The following is a 17,717-nucleotide window of genomic DNA, read 5'->3' on the forward strand; positions in this document are numbered from 1 at the left end:
TTTGCTAAGTCTAAATTTGTCATGAAATCAACATCATTTAGGAATGAGAGAGAATGCCAGAAAAAAAACTAAGGTTTGTCTTATGCTATGCTCTAGGTGTCCGGATATTCACTGCTGATTCAGGCTCGGGACAGCGGCACCCCACCTTTGTCATCAACGGTGACCCTAAATATAGACATCTCGGACATCAATGACAACAGCCCCCTTTTTACACCAATCAACCAAACCGCTGTAATCCAGGTAAGGAGATCATTTCTCACTCCCAATGAAGAAGGATCTTTGCATGAACCTGAAGGATTTGTGCATCTCGATTGTTCAGACCTCTTAGACAATTAGGGCCATATTTATGAAGCAGTTGTGTTTAATTTGCACCACCCAACGGGGTGCAAGCACAACGCATCCTCTAAAGCGATTCATCAAGCCGCGCAAGGCCACTTTGCGTGGCCCTGAGTGGCTGGATAAATCCAGAGTAATGCAACGTAGTGCAAATCGCTGCATTGCATTACTCTGCCACAGGGAGGCGTTCTATGGGTGGAGCGTGGGTGTTCCCATGAAACACATATGGATTTTAATGCATTCCAACATTTCCCATAATTGGTAGGCCTAGGAATGCGTCAAACCTGCTGTGCCTCCTCAGGTGAGGCGTAACGAGAAGAAATATGTTTATTTTGCAGCACATAGAAAGAGGAAAATGCCTTGGGTGATTGTTTTTGTACAGAAAGGTGCAAAGGGGCCTGTGTTGGCACTTTGCAGCACTTTGTGGCAGGGCGACGCATTTTGATTATTTTAAAGACGGTACATTCCTTCCCTTCCCTATCATGCAGCGCATCAAGGTGACTTGCTGCGCTGAGCTGCGTGATTTCTACATAAATATGCTCCATTGTACCTTGATTCATTTGCTCTCTCCGGCGAACTACAGCTGGAGGTGTAGGCACTTGCCAGCAGCAAATGTTGTTTTTTTGTTGGTTAATTCTTTTGCATTTGAGGCATTTAAAGGAAATCGCAAATTATCTGGTTGGCCCTGTTTTTATTTGAGTTTTTGAAAAAACACTTCTCTGTTTTGTTATTCCCTTCCTGTCACTCCACTCTGAGAGCTATTACAATGTTCATACAATTTGGCAATTAGAGGTATATACTATGAACATGGACGTTAAAGACTTTCTTCATTGTACGGCACACTGATGCCCCACCAAACCTGTAATAAATAAGGTATTCCACTTGAAACACTCCACCTATATGTCCTACTGACTAAACGCGGGAGCCATTCCACACCAGTGTATGTGTTAACAACCACGGACAAATTGGAAGTTTTCAGTGGGAGTAATGGAGCTCACAACTGTGCTTTGACTGAACACAGCAGATCCCGGCACGGTGGTGCACAGGCATTGAATATTTATCCTGTGGCTGGAAATGTCATGCTTAAAGGCGGATAGAAGGGTCCCAGTGGGATGTCAGCTGGTGCAATCCACAAATGACAATTTAAGAGTGAAGTTGCAGGAGCTACGCTCTCAGCAGGGCGACACATTCTGATTAAACTTCTGATATTGGCTCCTGAAAAGATAACTGCTTTCCGCAGTGACCGATTTCACCCTTTTCCCGTAATGTACAATTGCCTTATTTGCTGTAGCCCGGCATTACCTTGGCGGTGCCTTTCTGGGTAGGACGCGTCGAGGCACTGCCGCGCGCTGTAATTGGTTTCTATTGGCCAGCGGGTCATATTTTCCACTTTAGTTTGGGGACCGTGCCCTGCAGTTCATAAATGGCGCCGCATCAATGATCTCCAACGAGATGTCATCCAGTGCGTAATTTGAGGATGTTTGCACTAGACCACATTGTGTCATCCTTGGCAAATCACTTTATCCCTCTGTGTTGTAGCTTCTTGAAGCGTTTAGCCCTTCCTAAGTGAAAGATCTTTAAATGGTTTCAGTCTCGGGAGAAGTTTTATAGACACCCTATGATTGGAGGCAATTAGATGCATGTTAGAAGGAACATTGCAAATGGATCTGTGCTCCTGCATTCCAGTGCTTGTCTTCCTGTTTTTTCTCTATTTTAGAGAAATCTAGACACAAACATTGTAGTGTTCTGTTAGCATCATAGCCCTTCTGCCCTGGGCTATTTCGGCCATTAATAGCCATGTCTCTCGTTATAGGCCGCCACCTCTAGCTCAGGTCTATAAGTTGAATTCAGGGCTTTTAACAACCATCACAGCCCCTCAGCAGTGGCTATAATTTTATATTATACTGTTGAGGGAAGGCCAATAACTGAACCGTAACCGAACCGTAACTGAACCGTAAGATCTCAATGTACCAGATTTTAGTCCATCAGAGTTTCATACTTTTGTTGTGCCAGAATTCTCAGGAACAATTGAAGCAGTCTCCTTTTTCCAAGTAAAGACCTCCCACTTTGATAGCATGTGTTATGAATTTGCTGTCTACTCGCTGTAGCCAATCTTAGACCAAACAGGAGTGGCAGACGAGGGGCTGTTTCTAGTGGCGTGAATTGTTTAACTCAGTAACTCTTTATCGCATCAACAATTTAACGAAATCCATCTCATGCCAAAAGTGTTACAGGTTTGCCCATGAGCACATTAACATCTCAGTAATGTTTTCAGTTTAGGCTTAAAAATGCTTCTTGTCTAATTAATGTATATGTATTGTATTGTATTGTAGCATTGTATAGCACTAACTACGCCTATGTGGGGTGTTCAAGGGCCTACCAGCACAGATTGACAAAAAACTTTTAGCTATGTAATTGTTAAAGAATTAGTACATTTATAGCTATTTAAATCATTATTTACAATGTAATTGGGGGCGCAAGTGAAGAAATGTTTGGCACTTTTGATGATACATGGTAAATAGTGATACACATTAAAATCTGGTTCACACTACAAGAACTAGAAACACATTGCTAGGGCTGAATAGAAGGAATGTGTTCAGAGCTTAGGAAACACACTCTTAGATAATTTAAAGTGCAGAATTTAATTAATTAAGTCCATTGTATGTTTGTGGCTGTTTCGTCCCTCAGGCGAACGTCCACAGATCATCATCAGGGCAAAAATAGGGAAGTGCTGTCAGCCCTGCCTCCTCTCTATGAAACGTCACTATCAAGTCTATGGCAAAAGCCTCCGGCCGGAGTACACGGCATGAGCCATCAGCCTTTACTTAATTATTTGGTCAGTCGGTCTGATCCGTCCAAGGTTGATATTTACAAGTTGCAGCAGGTTACCATGATCAGACAGGGAGAGTCTGCCTTGATGCCTTCCTGCACAAACACAATCATCCCTGCAACGTAGGCACCTTTGGAACATGGTGCAACGGTCCCTGCGCTGGTGCTAGGCAGCTTTTTTACGTGCAACGCAAGAGAAAACACAGAGATTCACCGTATTCTTGTCAATACAGGGCATCCCTGCGTTTTTTAAATGGCACAACAAAATGCTCCTGAATTGCTTGAGTAAAGAACAAAGGTCCTTGACAAGGAGGCAATAACAATTTCAATAATTATAGGCCACAATATGCAATATAATGAACAGGAAGTCCAGCCGGACTTCAAAATTTATTCAATAACTGAATAAGACAAATTAAACTGAACGACAAATAGAGTAGTGGGATACAGTCCTGTATCCACACAGTACTAGACATACAATACAAAATACATTCAACTAGGGATTTTCAGGCATTTAGAAGGAATGGGAGCAAATAGGTTATTTTACAGTCTGTTTGCTTCACATATGTGAAAAACACATGAATTTTAGGCACATGATAGTGAACTAGTGTTTAAACCACATATTATGTCGGCGGCGTTTCAATCCAGTGAAAAATAGTGGATCATCATCAGGACATTCAGTGTTAGCCTGAAATTAAAAAGCCTCACGGTTTCGGATCCGAAGGAGGCGCAATGGTTAAGGGAGCTAGGCTGGGAGCGCATAGCCAGTGAACCAATGTTCAAGGATGCAGACCCGGGTGAGGTACCTAAGGCCGAGAGTAATTGTAAAAATTACAATGCGTGCACTAGGGTGGGGTAATGTGTCCCGCCTAATCAGAACCGGAAGCTTACCAAAGGAGACGTCAATACGAATACGGCCACGGAGCGTGATGGCCTCTAATAAGGCTCCAAAAGTTCGCAGTGGAACTCGCCAAGAAGTCTCGGTGCCCAGTCACGCCTTAGAACCTGAATTGCTTGTACTGCAGCGCCGTTTCGTTGTTAATATGCACTTAAGTTTGTGTCCGGTTTTTAGCACTGGTCTCTAGTCTATATGAAGCCACAGGTGTTTTCTTGTGTATTGATAACAGAGCGTGTTAATTTTCATTGATAATAAGGCGAGGGACAGTGTTTCCTTAACTTTTTGTTTGCTGTTTATTTTTTTAGGAAAACAAACCAGTGGGTACAAGCATTTTGCAACTAATGGTAACAGACAAAGACTCTTTCCATAATGGCCCTCCGTTCACCTTCACCATTCTGTCTGGCAATGAAGACGGGGCGTTTGCGCTGGACCAGCATGGGGTTTTAAGATCCGCAACGATGTTCAAGCATACAGATGCGACCGAGTATCTACTTGCTGTGCAGGTAATACATTTCAAAATGTATATCCTTTATATCCAAATTATTTTGTTCACCAATGTTCACATTTTATGTACACATGCGTACAAATGCAAAAACACACATTCCCTACACCTTTTCCAAGTCACTTATGATTTCCTTTATTAATTATTGCCATTCAAATTAAACGATATAAACAAATAAAAAAATAATCAAAAAAATGATGGAGGTGAAGTGGTGAGAGACATGCATCTTTTGCCAGTGTAGGTTAGCTCACTGTAACATCTTAAAAGAACTGGAGTGAGCAAACTAAGGGGCCCATTATGATCGCTGACGGACTTGAGTCCGTCCGCGACCATAGAGGAGGAGGGAACCTCCGCATGGCCTGCGGAGTTCCCTCCTGTCCAATTAGGATGTGACCGCCACCCTGGCAGTCACATCCTCTATTTTTACCATTGCAGCGGGTGCGGTTTCAAGCTGCACCCGCCGCAATGGTAAAAATGCATACATTGCATTTGTATGCAGATAGCGGCAGGCACCGTGCGGTGCCTGACGATTTCTGCATACAAATGCAGAGGGGTACCATAGGTACCCCCCCATGTGCACCCCCTATCCCCCTTTCACCCAGGGGACCTGCAACGGGCCCCCGCAGTGAAGTTCCACATGCTTTTCCACGGCGGAAAACCCGCTGCGGAAAAGCTCTTTTTAAAGCCCAACCTAATGTGGCTGGCGGTGTCTGAGAGACAACGCCACCATATTAGAGCTTTTCCGCCGCGGTTGTAAGCCAACTGCGGCGGAAAAGCTGCGGACGGAAACCAGCACTCACCAGCCATCCTAATGTGGTGGTGGGTCTTTGGTGGGTCCGCTGCGGTCTTTCCGCATCCTCCGAGCCGGCGGTGGCTTCCGCCGGCCCGGAGGATGCGGATAGACCACAATCGTAATTGGCCCCTAAGTACGGGGACAACACGCAAGCCCAGAAATTTGAAAAATTGGGTATGTGGGATGGGAAAATGTATGAAAGTGATTTACCCCATAAAAACTCACAATATAAAAAGACAAAACATTAAATGTTAAGGTTAAAATTGTGTACAGCCTTATCTTTGAACAATTACATTTAAAAGTGGTTAACTCCTGGGTTAAAAGGATGTATCGAAGATAATTACATTGTCTGTGCAATCCATTTCGGGGGTAATAAAGTGCTTGTGCTTCAGAGTGCAGGTCTTGATTTTAGCTGACCTAATTCTAGACAGGCTGGCACTGAGACAGGGAGATGAGGTGAGTGTCAGTTACCTACCCTTGGCTGGGCATGGATGTTGTCATGTGGATTGGCTGTGAGAGTGCTGTGTGCGTGAGTGATGCACCTCACTGGAACCACTGGACACATACACTAAACAGTGCCACAAAGAGGCAAAGTTAGATGGACAAGTTGTAAATCAAGTGCCAATTCTGGAAAACCTGTTGCTCTAGACTTCACACACATTGATGCTCAGAGTGGAGATTAGAAGAGTTACAGACAGTTACAGGTTTCTAGGTCATTTTTTTATAGTTGTATGGACCTATAGGACCCCCCTCAGTGATTTAGTGGACTAGCTTTGCAAAACTAAAAGGCAGGAGAAATTAAAATGAAGGGTGCAAAGCTATCCATGATACAATATGTCCCTTTACTGAAGAAGGAGCGACCTATGGATTGACAGACACTCTCTGACTCCAGAGGAGGATCAAATATAACCCTTACTTAGCAAATCCACTTAGGTTGGCTTCATATCTATTGTGTAATGTCTAGGAAAAGAACCAATGCTATTCTAGTTTTAACATTTTACCACTCTATATCCACAATAGCATCCCGTTATACACACTTTTCCCTGGCAAGTCTGTTCTATCCATATGTAAAGCTTCACTGCAATGTCGGCTTCGATAATTTTTAGGCACATAAATTATAATGGTCATTGCAATTTCCACATTTTCTTTGTATACAAAGCCCATTGCCATGCCACTTCCCACATTGAATAGATATGCACAGCACACATTTAAATTTAAATTCCAGAGCTTCATTGTCTTGCATTGTTCTGAACAGATCTTCATTTCCCCATCATGTATAATAAACATTGAGATGCCCATTTCTGCATTATCTTTGTCTATAAAGCACTGTTGTAGCACCTCTTTCCACATTAACTAGGTACATCAGACACCAATGCTACCCAAGTCCCATGATTTAATTTTCTTTTGCCAGGACTATGCACTTCTTCCACTTATCCAAGCTGGAAGAGCTGATCTTCTTTTGCAGCCACTGGCAGAAGAAATTTCTTATAGCTATTGAGCATAGAGAGAAGACTAAGGCCACCTCACACGAGGTGCTATTTGATGTATCCCTGCTTGTGGATTATCTCGGGTCCTTAATCGGATGCTAGTTGGAGCACTACCGATTGACAAACATCTGGTTGTTCCTGCCTAAAATAACGAGATACCTTGAAATCGCATTGCCTTTCAACCCACTTGCTCTCCAGTCCTTTTGTTTAGTTGGGTTGTGAGACAAGAGGGACAATGGGCTTAGACTTCAGTGTGATGGGATAAGGGTGTGCCACTCCCTCAGAGCTGCTTTCAGTGCTGTGATTGCACTCACCCTGCCCAGGCCTGATAAAATCCCACCATGTTTAATTCCTGTGTCCCACCTGACTTGATCAGCTTTGCAGTCTCCAACTAATACGACCTATTAAAAAATTGAAAACCCACCTTTTTCCCATTTCTCAATAGGCCCCTCAGCTTCAGTTTCAGTAGTGTTCACCTGGTATTAGCGCCGTGATATCCCTTGGGATGAGTGATGCTCTCTACAAAAACCACAAATAAATAAAAACACCCTCACAGTTACTGTCCACCGGTTGTTCCTGTGGAGATGGCAAAAAACAAATGGCCTAGGGACTTAGCTTTTCAGAGTAGCCAAAAATGTACAGTCATTGTATGTGTTGTACCTATTCTATGGAATATGACTATATCAGATTTTTACCCACTGCTATTAATGAAAAACTGTTGATGTATACTTAGACATTCACAATCAGAATACATTCAGTCACCTTGATGTGGAAAAGTCACAATTTGGAATTGTATGAAAAACTGTATTTCGGTCACATGAACAACAGATTTGCTCTAGATCAACTTTGATTCTATTAATCTTTGTCAGGCAAATGATTTGTAAACTATTTAGCAGAAAACTATGCTAGTAATTCAAAGACAGGCATATTTTCAGTGAGAGCAACATTATTTTTTTAACTAGTTGCTTTAATAATCATCTTAAGAAATTCGTATGTGTGATTCTGGTTCACTCATGGAGGTCACTTTCCTTTCCATTAATGCAGGCAAAGGATTCTGGAAAACCCCAGCTGTCCTCCCAATCCTACATCCGGATCCGCGTGATTGAAGAAAGTATTCACAAACCCACTGCCATTCCACTGGAGATCTTTATAGTCACAATGGAAGATGACTTTCCTGGTGGCGTCATAGGGAAGATCCACGCAACCGATCAAGATGTGTATGACGCACTTACGTACACACTCAGGTCGGCACAGAAGAGTTTGTTCAAGGTCAACAGCCATGATGGAAAGATCATTGCTCTGGGAGGTCTAGATAGTGGCAAATATGTGTTGAATGTTTCTGTCAGCGATGGCCGCTTCCACGTGCCAGTGGATATCACGGTCCATGTGGAGCAACTGATCCAGGAGATGTTGCTCAACGCTGTCACCATCCGCTTTGAAAACGTGTCCCCTGAAGACTTTGTTGGTCTCCACATGCATGCGTTCAGGCGCTCCCTCCGTAACGCAGTACTCGTCCAGAAACAGGACAGCCTCCATATCATCAGTATCCAGCCGGTAGCGGCCACCAGTCAGCTCGACATGTTGCTCGCTGTGCAGATGAGCAACGGTGGATTTTACAAACCTGCCTACTTGATTCAAAAGTTGGCAAGCGCAAGAAGGCATTTGGAAAATGTGATTCGTATCTCGGCCATCTTGGAGAAGAATTGCTCTGGACTTGACTGCCAGGAGCAGCACTGTGAGCAGACTCTGTCTATAGATTCACACTCGCTGATGACCTACAGCACGGCGCGCATCAGCTTTGTTAGCCCACGCTTCTACAGGAATGTGCGGTGCACATGCAATGGTACGTACATATTTCCAATCGCGCTTGTGATCCAAAAGTAAAATTATGTATCACCCTGTTTCTAATGAGAATGTTCAAGGAGTCTGTTACAGATTATTAAGTAGGCAATTCTGCATATTGGTAAGAGGTTTGGCTTCTCCAATAGGAAGGGGAGCACGAAAGGGGAGGAAGGGTATTGGTGTGAACTTGTCTCTTCTAACTGGGCTAGAATAGTGATGTCCTTCAGAGCTTGACACATTTGTAGAGATCGGATGTCTTAACAAGTCACTGTGTTCCTGTAAAATTCAGCATATGGTTTATTGAAGGTGTTGGGAATAAAGACTCCGCTGTGACATCCTGGTCCAGATATCCTCAAATATGCCATCTTAGATTTAGAATAAGCAGCTTGTTAACTTATTCAATTATATACCCTTCTTGTGTCAAAGCTCCGAGTGTCTATTTTTGTTTTCTGTGTCTCTATGAAGGTAATTTTTTCTTCTATTTTTTTATCTAGTTAGTTTTTATATATTCAGCGTTCTCCTTTATCTCATTTTACCCATGTAAAATACGTCTTATTTTTCCAGTTCTGCTGCACTTTACATCGTTACTATCTCTCTTAAAAAAAGCAAGCCTTCTGTCTGTGTCTCCATGTTAAATAAAATAATTTGTTACATATACTTGTATGTTCCTTAAAAGGTGTAGTGAAATAGAACCCTCGGGTGGTTCTAGTTAACACTATATAAAATAAATAGATAGATAAATACATTAATAAATAAGTAGATACATAAATAAACACATCCATTGATTAATTGAAATAAATAAAGAGTGATATGATCCAGGTGTGTCAAAGGCCAGCAAAGGTGCCAGAGCAAGTCTCCTGCTTGAACACTCTGGTTTCCCCTGACACCTCCAGTTGGCCTCACACTGGACTCCTTGGTTTCTATCTGCCTTTTCCTCCCAAATCCCCTGCACTAGCAGCTCATTCTCTGCCAGCTGAGTCTTGTTGTTGGGTCCCTGGACTGACCAAGGCCATACAACAGTGTCAACCCCCTACCCTTACCCTCATCAGCACGATCAGTAAACGAGCCAGAGTCTCTTTGACTGTCTCAACGAAGAAAGTTAGAAAGTATGTTGGGGCAGAGGTGGGGGGAAACAGAGGCCTCGTGCCCAGAGACCCACACATCATCTCCCCTTCCAGAAAGGAACCGACATATCACCTCCCCTGAAGGTAAGGAGTCAACACATCATCTCCCCTGACAGTAAGGAACCAACACATCACCTCCCCTGCCTAGCAGTAAGGACCTGACGCATCACCTCCCCTGGCAGTAAGGAACCAACGCATCACCTCCCCTGCAGAGTAAGGAACCGACACATTACTTTGCTTTTCCGGTGCCTCGCCTCCAACGTGCCTGTTTTTTTTTTTTTTTTGACGCATCTAAGGTACTTTGTGCTAAAAAGAACTCATTCATTGATTTCTATGGACTAAACTTATTTAACCGTTTAAAAGTGATATCTTGACTTGTATATGTTGGAGTTTTGATGTTTTGGTCTTTTTTACTCAGATAAATATTGGCTATTTTTCTTAGGCTGGGGTGGACTCCTTTTGTAGTGTTTTCACTGTATTTCTGTGTGCATATGTATACATGGTTTACACATTGCCTCTGAGATAAGCCTGACTGCTCATGCCAAGCTACCAAAGGGGTGAGCAGGGGTTATCTTAGCTGTGTGACTCCCTTATCCTGACTAGAGTGAGGGTCCCTACCTGGACAGGGTACAAAACACTGCCAACTAGAGACCCCATTTCTAACACCGAGGATTTCTTATCTTGATTCCACTTGATGCCTCTTTAATCCACCACTGGATAATCCCTCCATCTTTATCTCACTCTTACAGGTTCTTTTTCATCCCTGTTTTCTCCCTCTGTTGCTGTTTTTTCATCTTTCTCCTCCATCTTTCCTCTTTTTTGTGTTTTTATATCAAAATCTATTGAGGAAAAATAAGCACAGGTCCCCATAAATAAGCGCTAGGGGGCCACACTTGAAACCACTGACTCAAATTAAGCTCTTGCGTTCTGCATAAACATTGCAGTACAAATTCGTCATCTTCCTCTCATTAGTAGGGCTTGTATTTCAGTTTAGAGCAGTATTTTAAGAAGACGTACTGTACCATTACAGTCATTACACAACCATTATTTTCACATAATTTGCTCTAGAGAGGCAGCAGATGTGGGATTGTAGTCTAACGATAATGTAAATGAATGATTGGTTTGTGCCTGACATTGTCAAGGTGACTGCTGAGTGCTTTGTTCTGGCAGCTGAAGTCTTAATGTGCAGATCCCGAGAGGCAGAACTAGAACAGGTATTTAGCTGTTCCTTGGAGTCAGCTATATCAAGTATACCTTTCGGGCAAGTGTGGGGTTGAGCACGGTGGATGGCTTCCACATGTTTCTTACTGCGTCTGGGAGATCTCAGAAGTTGTGCATCTTTGAATCTGGGGCACCTAAGTTCAGAGTATCTCCTTACCTTTCCCACCAAGAGAACTACAAGTGACCTTCTGTTTATGCAAAAATGGGCCCGTTTTTGAGGGCTCGAAGAAAGAAAACAGTTGCCTAGTGCAGTGCTGCTGAGTCGGCAAAGTTGTATTTCTCAAAAAAGTATTTTCAAATACATTCATGAACAGAATGGCTCAATTATTCTTTATGTGTAACACCGATGCATGTGTTTGCTGGGGAAAAGAAAGATTCTAATGCATTTCAGATTTTAATCTATTTCAGTACTATTGGAATATATCCAAATAGCATGTTGCTTTTCCCACCACATCCATTTCACTTTCTATTTTTTTGTGATGTACACAAACCAGAAATGAAATAGTCCAGAGAGCCACGTTCAGGGCACAAGTCCTAAAAAACAGAAGTGGGGTGACTAACAAAGTTAGGCAGTATGCAAGTGACAACACTGCACGTGACATTGCATGTGGCATTACAGGAAGTGACATGACAGGAAGTGGCATCACAACCCAGGATTTACAGGAAGTGACTTCAAAAGAAGTGACTTCAGATCTTAAGACCTCAGACATATGTTTAACAGGTATATCATGAGTACATTTGAGCGCATTCCGTGTATGCCTGCAAACACTCCTAATTTAGACTGAAAACTCACATTTTTGAAGGCTACACATAAAGCAATGTTGCCTTTTGTTAATGTGTAGCTTTCTTTACCAAAGGACTGACCAAACTATCTTGGTAAGGCATTAATAATCCATATGCAGCACATTTCCATGTAGATGAAATTGCTTTACTTGTCTGTGCATGTAATGCCTACCTGACGCAAGGTAAAGCATGACAGGGCAATGTGCTGCATTGCTTTCATGTTTGTTGTTTTTTTTTTTAATCTACACAGCGCAATTTGTGTGGCTCTGTAAATCTCAAAATAGATTTTGCATCAGGGCTGTGCCAGAAAAGTGACACAATCCTGACTCAAAATCTGGACCTCAATGTATACAGTTGTTTTTTTAAACCTCTACCACAAAGCAATTAACAACAAGGAGAAACATGACAGTAAACCTGATCTGCTTAATTGGTTGCAAAGTCAGAATTTTAAAATATCTTATGGGGTTAATGTACCTGTTGCACAGATCTTTGAGTTCCCAGTAGATCTGAGGGAATAATAATACTGGTACAATAACTTTGGTGGTTAACACATTTGCTGGAAAGATCTGTGTTTTGTCTAGCGCTCATTTTGACTCAAAGTAGCATAGAGGGTTAATGTGTCTCCTGCAAAGCACATCACATAACATGCAGATGACAGACTTTTGTTTTATGTAGATAGGTAAGTGGGTTACTACTTTTAACACAGAGATCCTTTTATTACTTGCAGTTCATACATTGTAATGCTTCTAATCTAGCACAGTGAGCTGTGAAGGACGATATGTGGCTCCTGCACCTTGTAGCATTTACTGTCTTATGTAACACATCCACATTGATGATCAAATGTGTATGATTTGTTTTCAATGTCATGAGTATGCATTTAGATGAGTAGCACTATAACAGAAGCAGAAACATAGTAGGATTTACTCTTTTATTTTGTGTAAATACTGGAACAGATCAACACATTTGTCATTATTACAGTGCATGAATATCTCTCCTATACAAAGTCAAAAGTGTGCCTCTCTTCAGTATGTGTGAAGTGCTAACAGACTGTGTGGCTTTGTTTCCCCTCCACTGAATTTGCATCTAGTTGTGAGTCTCCAGATAGCTCCCAGCCAAGGACACTCCAACAAAAGGAGCTGTTATGGGCCCAGCTGGATTCTGATAAGCTCCATCACATTCACATGCACGTTGTTGCTCAGATCTTTAGCAGACAACGTGCAGGGGCAGCGGAATGTGTCCCAGTGTCTGAAAATTACACTTGGACGAGTTCAGCATATTATAGTGGGGCCCAACTTCTTGGAAGGTTCTACCCTGTGCAGTGGCGGCCGGCATGGCTCGCGGGTGATGGGTGGGGAGGCAAATCTAAAAAAATAATCCCAAAAAAAAGTACCTTTCCACCAGGTCCAACGTCTCTGCTCCTGCTCTCTTTGTCGAACTCGAGAAACAGGAAGCACAGCCAGGCCCCACTGGCAAATCACAACACTGCAATGCAGTATTGTGATTGGTAAGCACCCAGTCTCCCCTGACCAATTACATTCTGAGTGTCCTGGTTCGATGCTCAGCCAGGGAATGGGGGCCTGAGTATGTTCTCCACGCAGGCTGTAATGCAGCCTGCATGGAGAACAGGGAAAGTGCGCATAACTGTTTTGGACGGCCCGAGAGGGCCAGCCAAACCGTCATGTGCACTTAGAAGTGGACAAACCACGCCTCCACTGCCCTGCTCAGAGAGCAGAGCAGCCCTGCCTGCCCGCCGGCAAAGCAGCACAAGCATAAAATGATAATAATTCAAAGTTATTGTCATTTCATGTTTCTACTTTGCGCTGCTTAAAAGCAGTGGGGCGACGCTCCACCACCATAGCGGAGGAGCCGCCACTGACCCTGTGAAAATAGATGGTGGAAGTCGTCCACCCATGTGTACTCACAACAGTAGCGTAACAAAGGTCCCTGCAGCCCCCGCAGTGTTTGGGGCGAGCTTGGCGCGGACCTCAGCACAGTACCATGGCCTGAGCACTCCTGACTAGGCCCAGCGGGGGCCCCTCCATGTACTTTACAGGGTGGGGGGCTCAAGTTTTGTTACAGCATTAACTCCCGACTTGTGCCTGCCCTGGCCGCAAATTGCTGTATGACTCAACGGTAAAATAAAAGACAGTATTTTAGTTTGCTAGCTCAGTGGTTGGTGCCAGTAGAGACAGACTCTCATCCTTTCAAGGCAGATAAAATGAGTGCCAATTCGTTGGCTCAAATTGATAGCTACTTGTGCAGCCTGGAGAAAGTGTGTGGCATTTCGGTTTCTTGTATAGCTTAAATCATGTCACTTGTGAGCACTTCGTGGCACTTTTATTTTGATCAATTTGTATTATTATATATTTTGAGGTATATTAGGCTAAACGCTAGAGCCATTTAGCAGGAGTCAAGCAATTCACTGAAAGGCCGGAGTAAGGTTCCAGCTGCCAAAAGCGCCTTCATAACTCACTGACTCTTCAGTGGCGCTTAACTCTTGGTATTAGATTCTGACCACGCGGCGCTCTGGCTGAGCAGCGACGAACCCGAGCGGCAAATCAGGCGCTGGAATCAGCTAAAACGTGGCAGTGATTGATAGCAAAAGCCAGGGTCTGATTTATTGTTTATGGTTGGAGATTTAATCAGAAGGTAAGGGGCTGTGAAAATGTGCAGAGGAGGGACCCTGAGATCTCAGCAGGATCAGCGCCGGGGCTGATGTATATTCAGGCCGTCTGCGGGCGGCGCGCCAAGGGATTTGTATACATCTTGGCGGCGGTTCAGAGGCCCACTTAAAGGAAGGTGGGAAGAGGAAGTGAGCCGGCGTCGCCAAGAAGGCCCCAAAGGAGCGTCCACTTCATCTGGCCATTTACGCAAAGCGCGCCTGCGGAATGACGCACTTACAAATCCTGTCATACGCTCCCCGACTTTTTAAGGATGCTGGGGTTCCACTTACACGAATTGCCACTGGGGGGATATATAACAGTTAATGGAACGTACTCCACCCATAGACTGTGGCTCTCGCGCAGCGATGGCGCCGTCAAGGAGTGACCAGAACACATTATCAACACTTTTATTGGGTTTAATCCTCTCAGTGAATACATTCCCTGTACACAGACTAATGCAAGGTGTGTCTCGCAGCCGTAAATCGCACGCTACAGTGGTACGTGCTAGATTTCAACACGTTACGGAATATTCTTGGCAAAAAGTGAGGTTTTCTGCGCAGCAGTTTTCCATTGCAGCGCTGCTTGCAGATTTAGACACGGGTTTCATGTTTTTTTTGCTGTTCCTGGCATTTCTCCCAGCGCTCGGTTTGCCTCCTAACATGGCCACGGTCACACATGATTATAGGATACATTTCATTGTGTGCCAGTGTGTTGTTACATGCTACACAGCTGTTAGCATTTTTAGATGAAAAGAGATAGACTGTCTCTTCCATTTCAGGTATTTGATATGGCGCAGATGTAGCGCCCACGAGAATAAAAGCGCTTTACGGAGAACGTTGTTATGGCAGGAGCGTCTCAAACATTAGGTGCTTTACACATAACAGTGCGAGTCGGGGTACATTTCAAACCAAATCAGAAAAACGACATCGCACCGAGGAGCCATGTAACATCAGCCCACATATTATAAGCGGGAGCTAATGTGTCCACTTTGTTTCAGCGGAAGTCATTTATAGTTTAGTTCAGAAACCACTGTTTACATTTTGTCCATGTAGGCACAATCTGTACATTTTAGCTCAATTGAGCAAAGCCCTGATAATGTAAGCAGTATATCTTCTGAGTTTTATGAGGAAGGACATGTAACTTGCAGTACCAGACAGTACATTGATGGTAAAGGTGTTTTACATATTATCATTACCAGGGCTTTAAGTGGGATGAAAAAACTGGGGGTCTGTCAAAGAGGTGTCACCAGTGTAATTAAGGGCGTGGCTTAAAAACACGTGCTTAGCATAGTGTGCCGCCCGACTTGTATTTTGCTGTTTCTGTCATTGCATCCAGAAATATGATACAACAAGTAATATCATACCTACAACAAGTCAGGACTATTGGCTTTGTCAATGGTTGTAAGTTGCATAAGATAAAGAAGCAGCAGCTCTAGCCTGTTGTATTTAATATTGAAAAAGCTTCCACTTAAAACCCTGTTGACACCATGAAAATGTTGCTGCTCCTGAGCTTCAACAAGAGAAGAGAAATCCAGAGAAAATGACTCTCTTTAAAGGACATTCTTTCCCTTACAAAGCTCATGGCATGACGTCATGCAGTGACTTCTCCACTAGTCTTGTGAGAAGTGAGCAGTGTGAGCATGCGCACATCCATGTATGTGCCTGTGAGGCTGTCACTGCAGTCCGGGAATTAACAGACCGCCTGTGCCAGGGCACAAAACAGAGCCAGATTGAGACCCGTTTCGAGGCCCCCTGTAAAAAACTGCCGGTGCTCAGCACTGGTGAGACCCGGCCCACTTAAAGCCCTGATCATTACATATATTTTCAATTTCAGGAATGGTAACATATGGTGACTTCCCAGAGTCACAATTTGTTTCGTTACATCCTGAGAAGGGAATGTGACCAATAACTTACACTTCATCAGGGTCAGATAATAGTAATTTTGCGTCATCGTTTGCACCATGTAAAGCAACACCTGCCACAACTGACCGTGCCAATGTGGTTTTCGATACTGGTCAGTTCATGCAGCTGTCATTCCATATCAGTCCACTGGTGCAAATAAAAGTGCAAAATCACGCCACTTCAGGTGCAAAATTCCTGAACAAAGGAAGAATCGGGTACGCTGGCCACGGGTCTTTCTTGGTATGATTGTATGACTGCATGATACAGAGGAACACTGCAAATTCAACAAGCATTGGCAACACCAATAGGCCTGGCTTGTATTTTGAACGAGTTAAACATTTAAAAGACTGCTGCACTTTAAACAAAAACAAAATAGTTTTCTGTATAAAATGTGTCTAATAGGTAGTGCATTTAATGTGTGATGCTCACGAGTACTTTTGGGACAGTAAAATAGTCCCTCGTGCATTACAATGCAAGTACTCCATCGGTGGAATGATACACTACCCAGCCAATAGCATGAAGTTGGAGGGAAATACCCCTCTGGGCGGAGTGGACGCTCACATAATGCATATTTGCAAGGATTTGTAATATTAGTAGGTTCAGACCCCTACGCTGTCAAGCCAGACCTAAAAGGACTTCACCAGGAACGTCGCTGGACAGCGGAACAGGACAACGCGAACACCAGCTGAAGAGGTCAGGATACAAACACCCATGCACTGTACTACATGGCGCTCATTCAATCAGGGCATTAGAAATCCAGGCATTTGTTCTGAAATGCTTGATAATTCAACAGAGATGGAAAAGACATCGAATTAGTTATACGTCAAGCTCCGGCATTTAAGGCCTGCGCTGAATTCCTGAGTGTGCCGTGTCTCTTTCGAAATCAGTCATTTCTTTTTATGTTTGCGGGAAATATCACTTGGGTGATTCGAGCCTCGCTGGAGCCGGACTGAAGAGCTGCAATTGTGGCGCACCAGGCCTGAAAACGGCTGCCGTGGGCCCTGGCTTCAAGTGAATGATTATACAGTGAATTGTAAATATTAATAGTCAGTGCCAATTAGCGACACAAATGCTTGGGCTGCAACGCGCCGTATCCCTTGCTTCAGCGCCACCCAAAGCTTAAATACTTTCAGAGAAGTTTGCCGATTATCTTTAGGCAACTTATGGAGAGCGCAAAAAGATGCTCGCGGTAACATGGAGGCCGAAGAGATAGCACACAAGCCAAACCTATGTTATATTATGTTATCGTATGCAATGTTATTATGTCATTTTTGCTTATGCACAACTTAGTTTAGATATTTTTTATGCCATGCTATGTTGTAGCAAACTTATGCTTGGCTA

General features: G+C 43.5%; 1 protein-coding gene across 1 annotated transcript in view; it reads left to right on the plus strand.

Annotated features, from left to right (window-relative positions):
- Positions 1-17,717, plus strand: part of FAT3 (FAT atypical cadherin 3) — a 764,758-nt gene that overhangs the window by 663,348 nt on the left and 83,693 nt on the right. The window contains exons 18-20 of the mRNA XM_086933989.1: positions 97-240; positions 4,366-4,563; positions 7,887-8,685. Of these exons, the coding sequence (XP_086790115.1) occupies positions 97-240; positions 4,366-4,563; positions 7,887-8,685 (1,141 nt within the window). The remainder of the gene's footprint in view (positions 1-96; positions 241-4,365; positions 4,564-7,886; positions 8,686-17,717) is intronic.

Source organism: Lissotriton vulgaris, chromosome 8 (assembly GCF_964263255.1).
Source record: "Lissotriton vulgaris chromosome 8, aLisVul1.2, whole genome shotgun sequence".
Classification (NCBI taxonomy): domain Eukaryota; kingdom Metazoa; phylum Chordata; class Amphibia; order Caudata; family Salamandridae; genus Lissotriton; species Lissotriton vulgaris.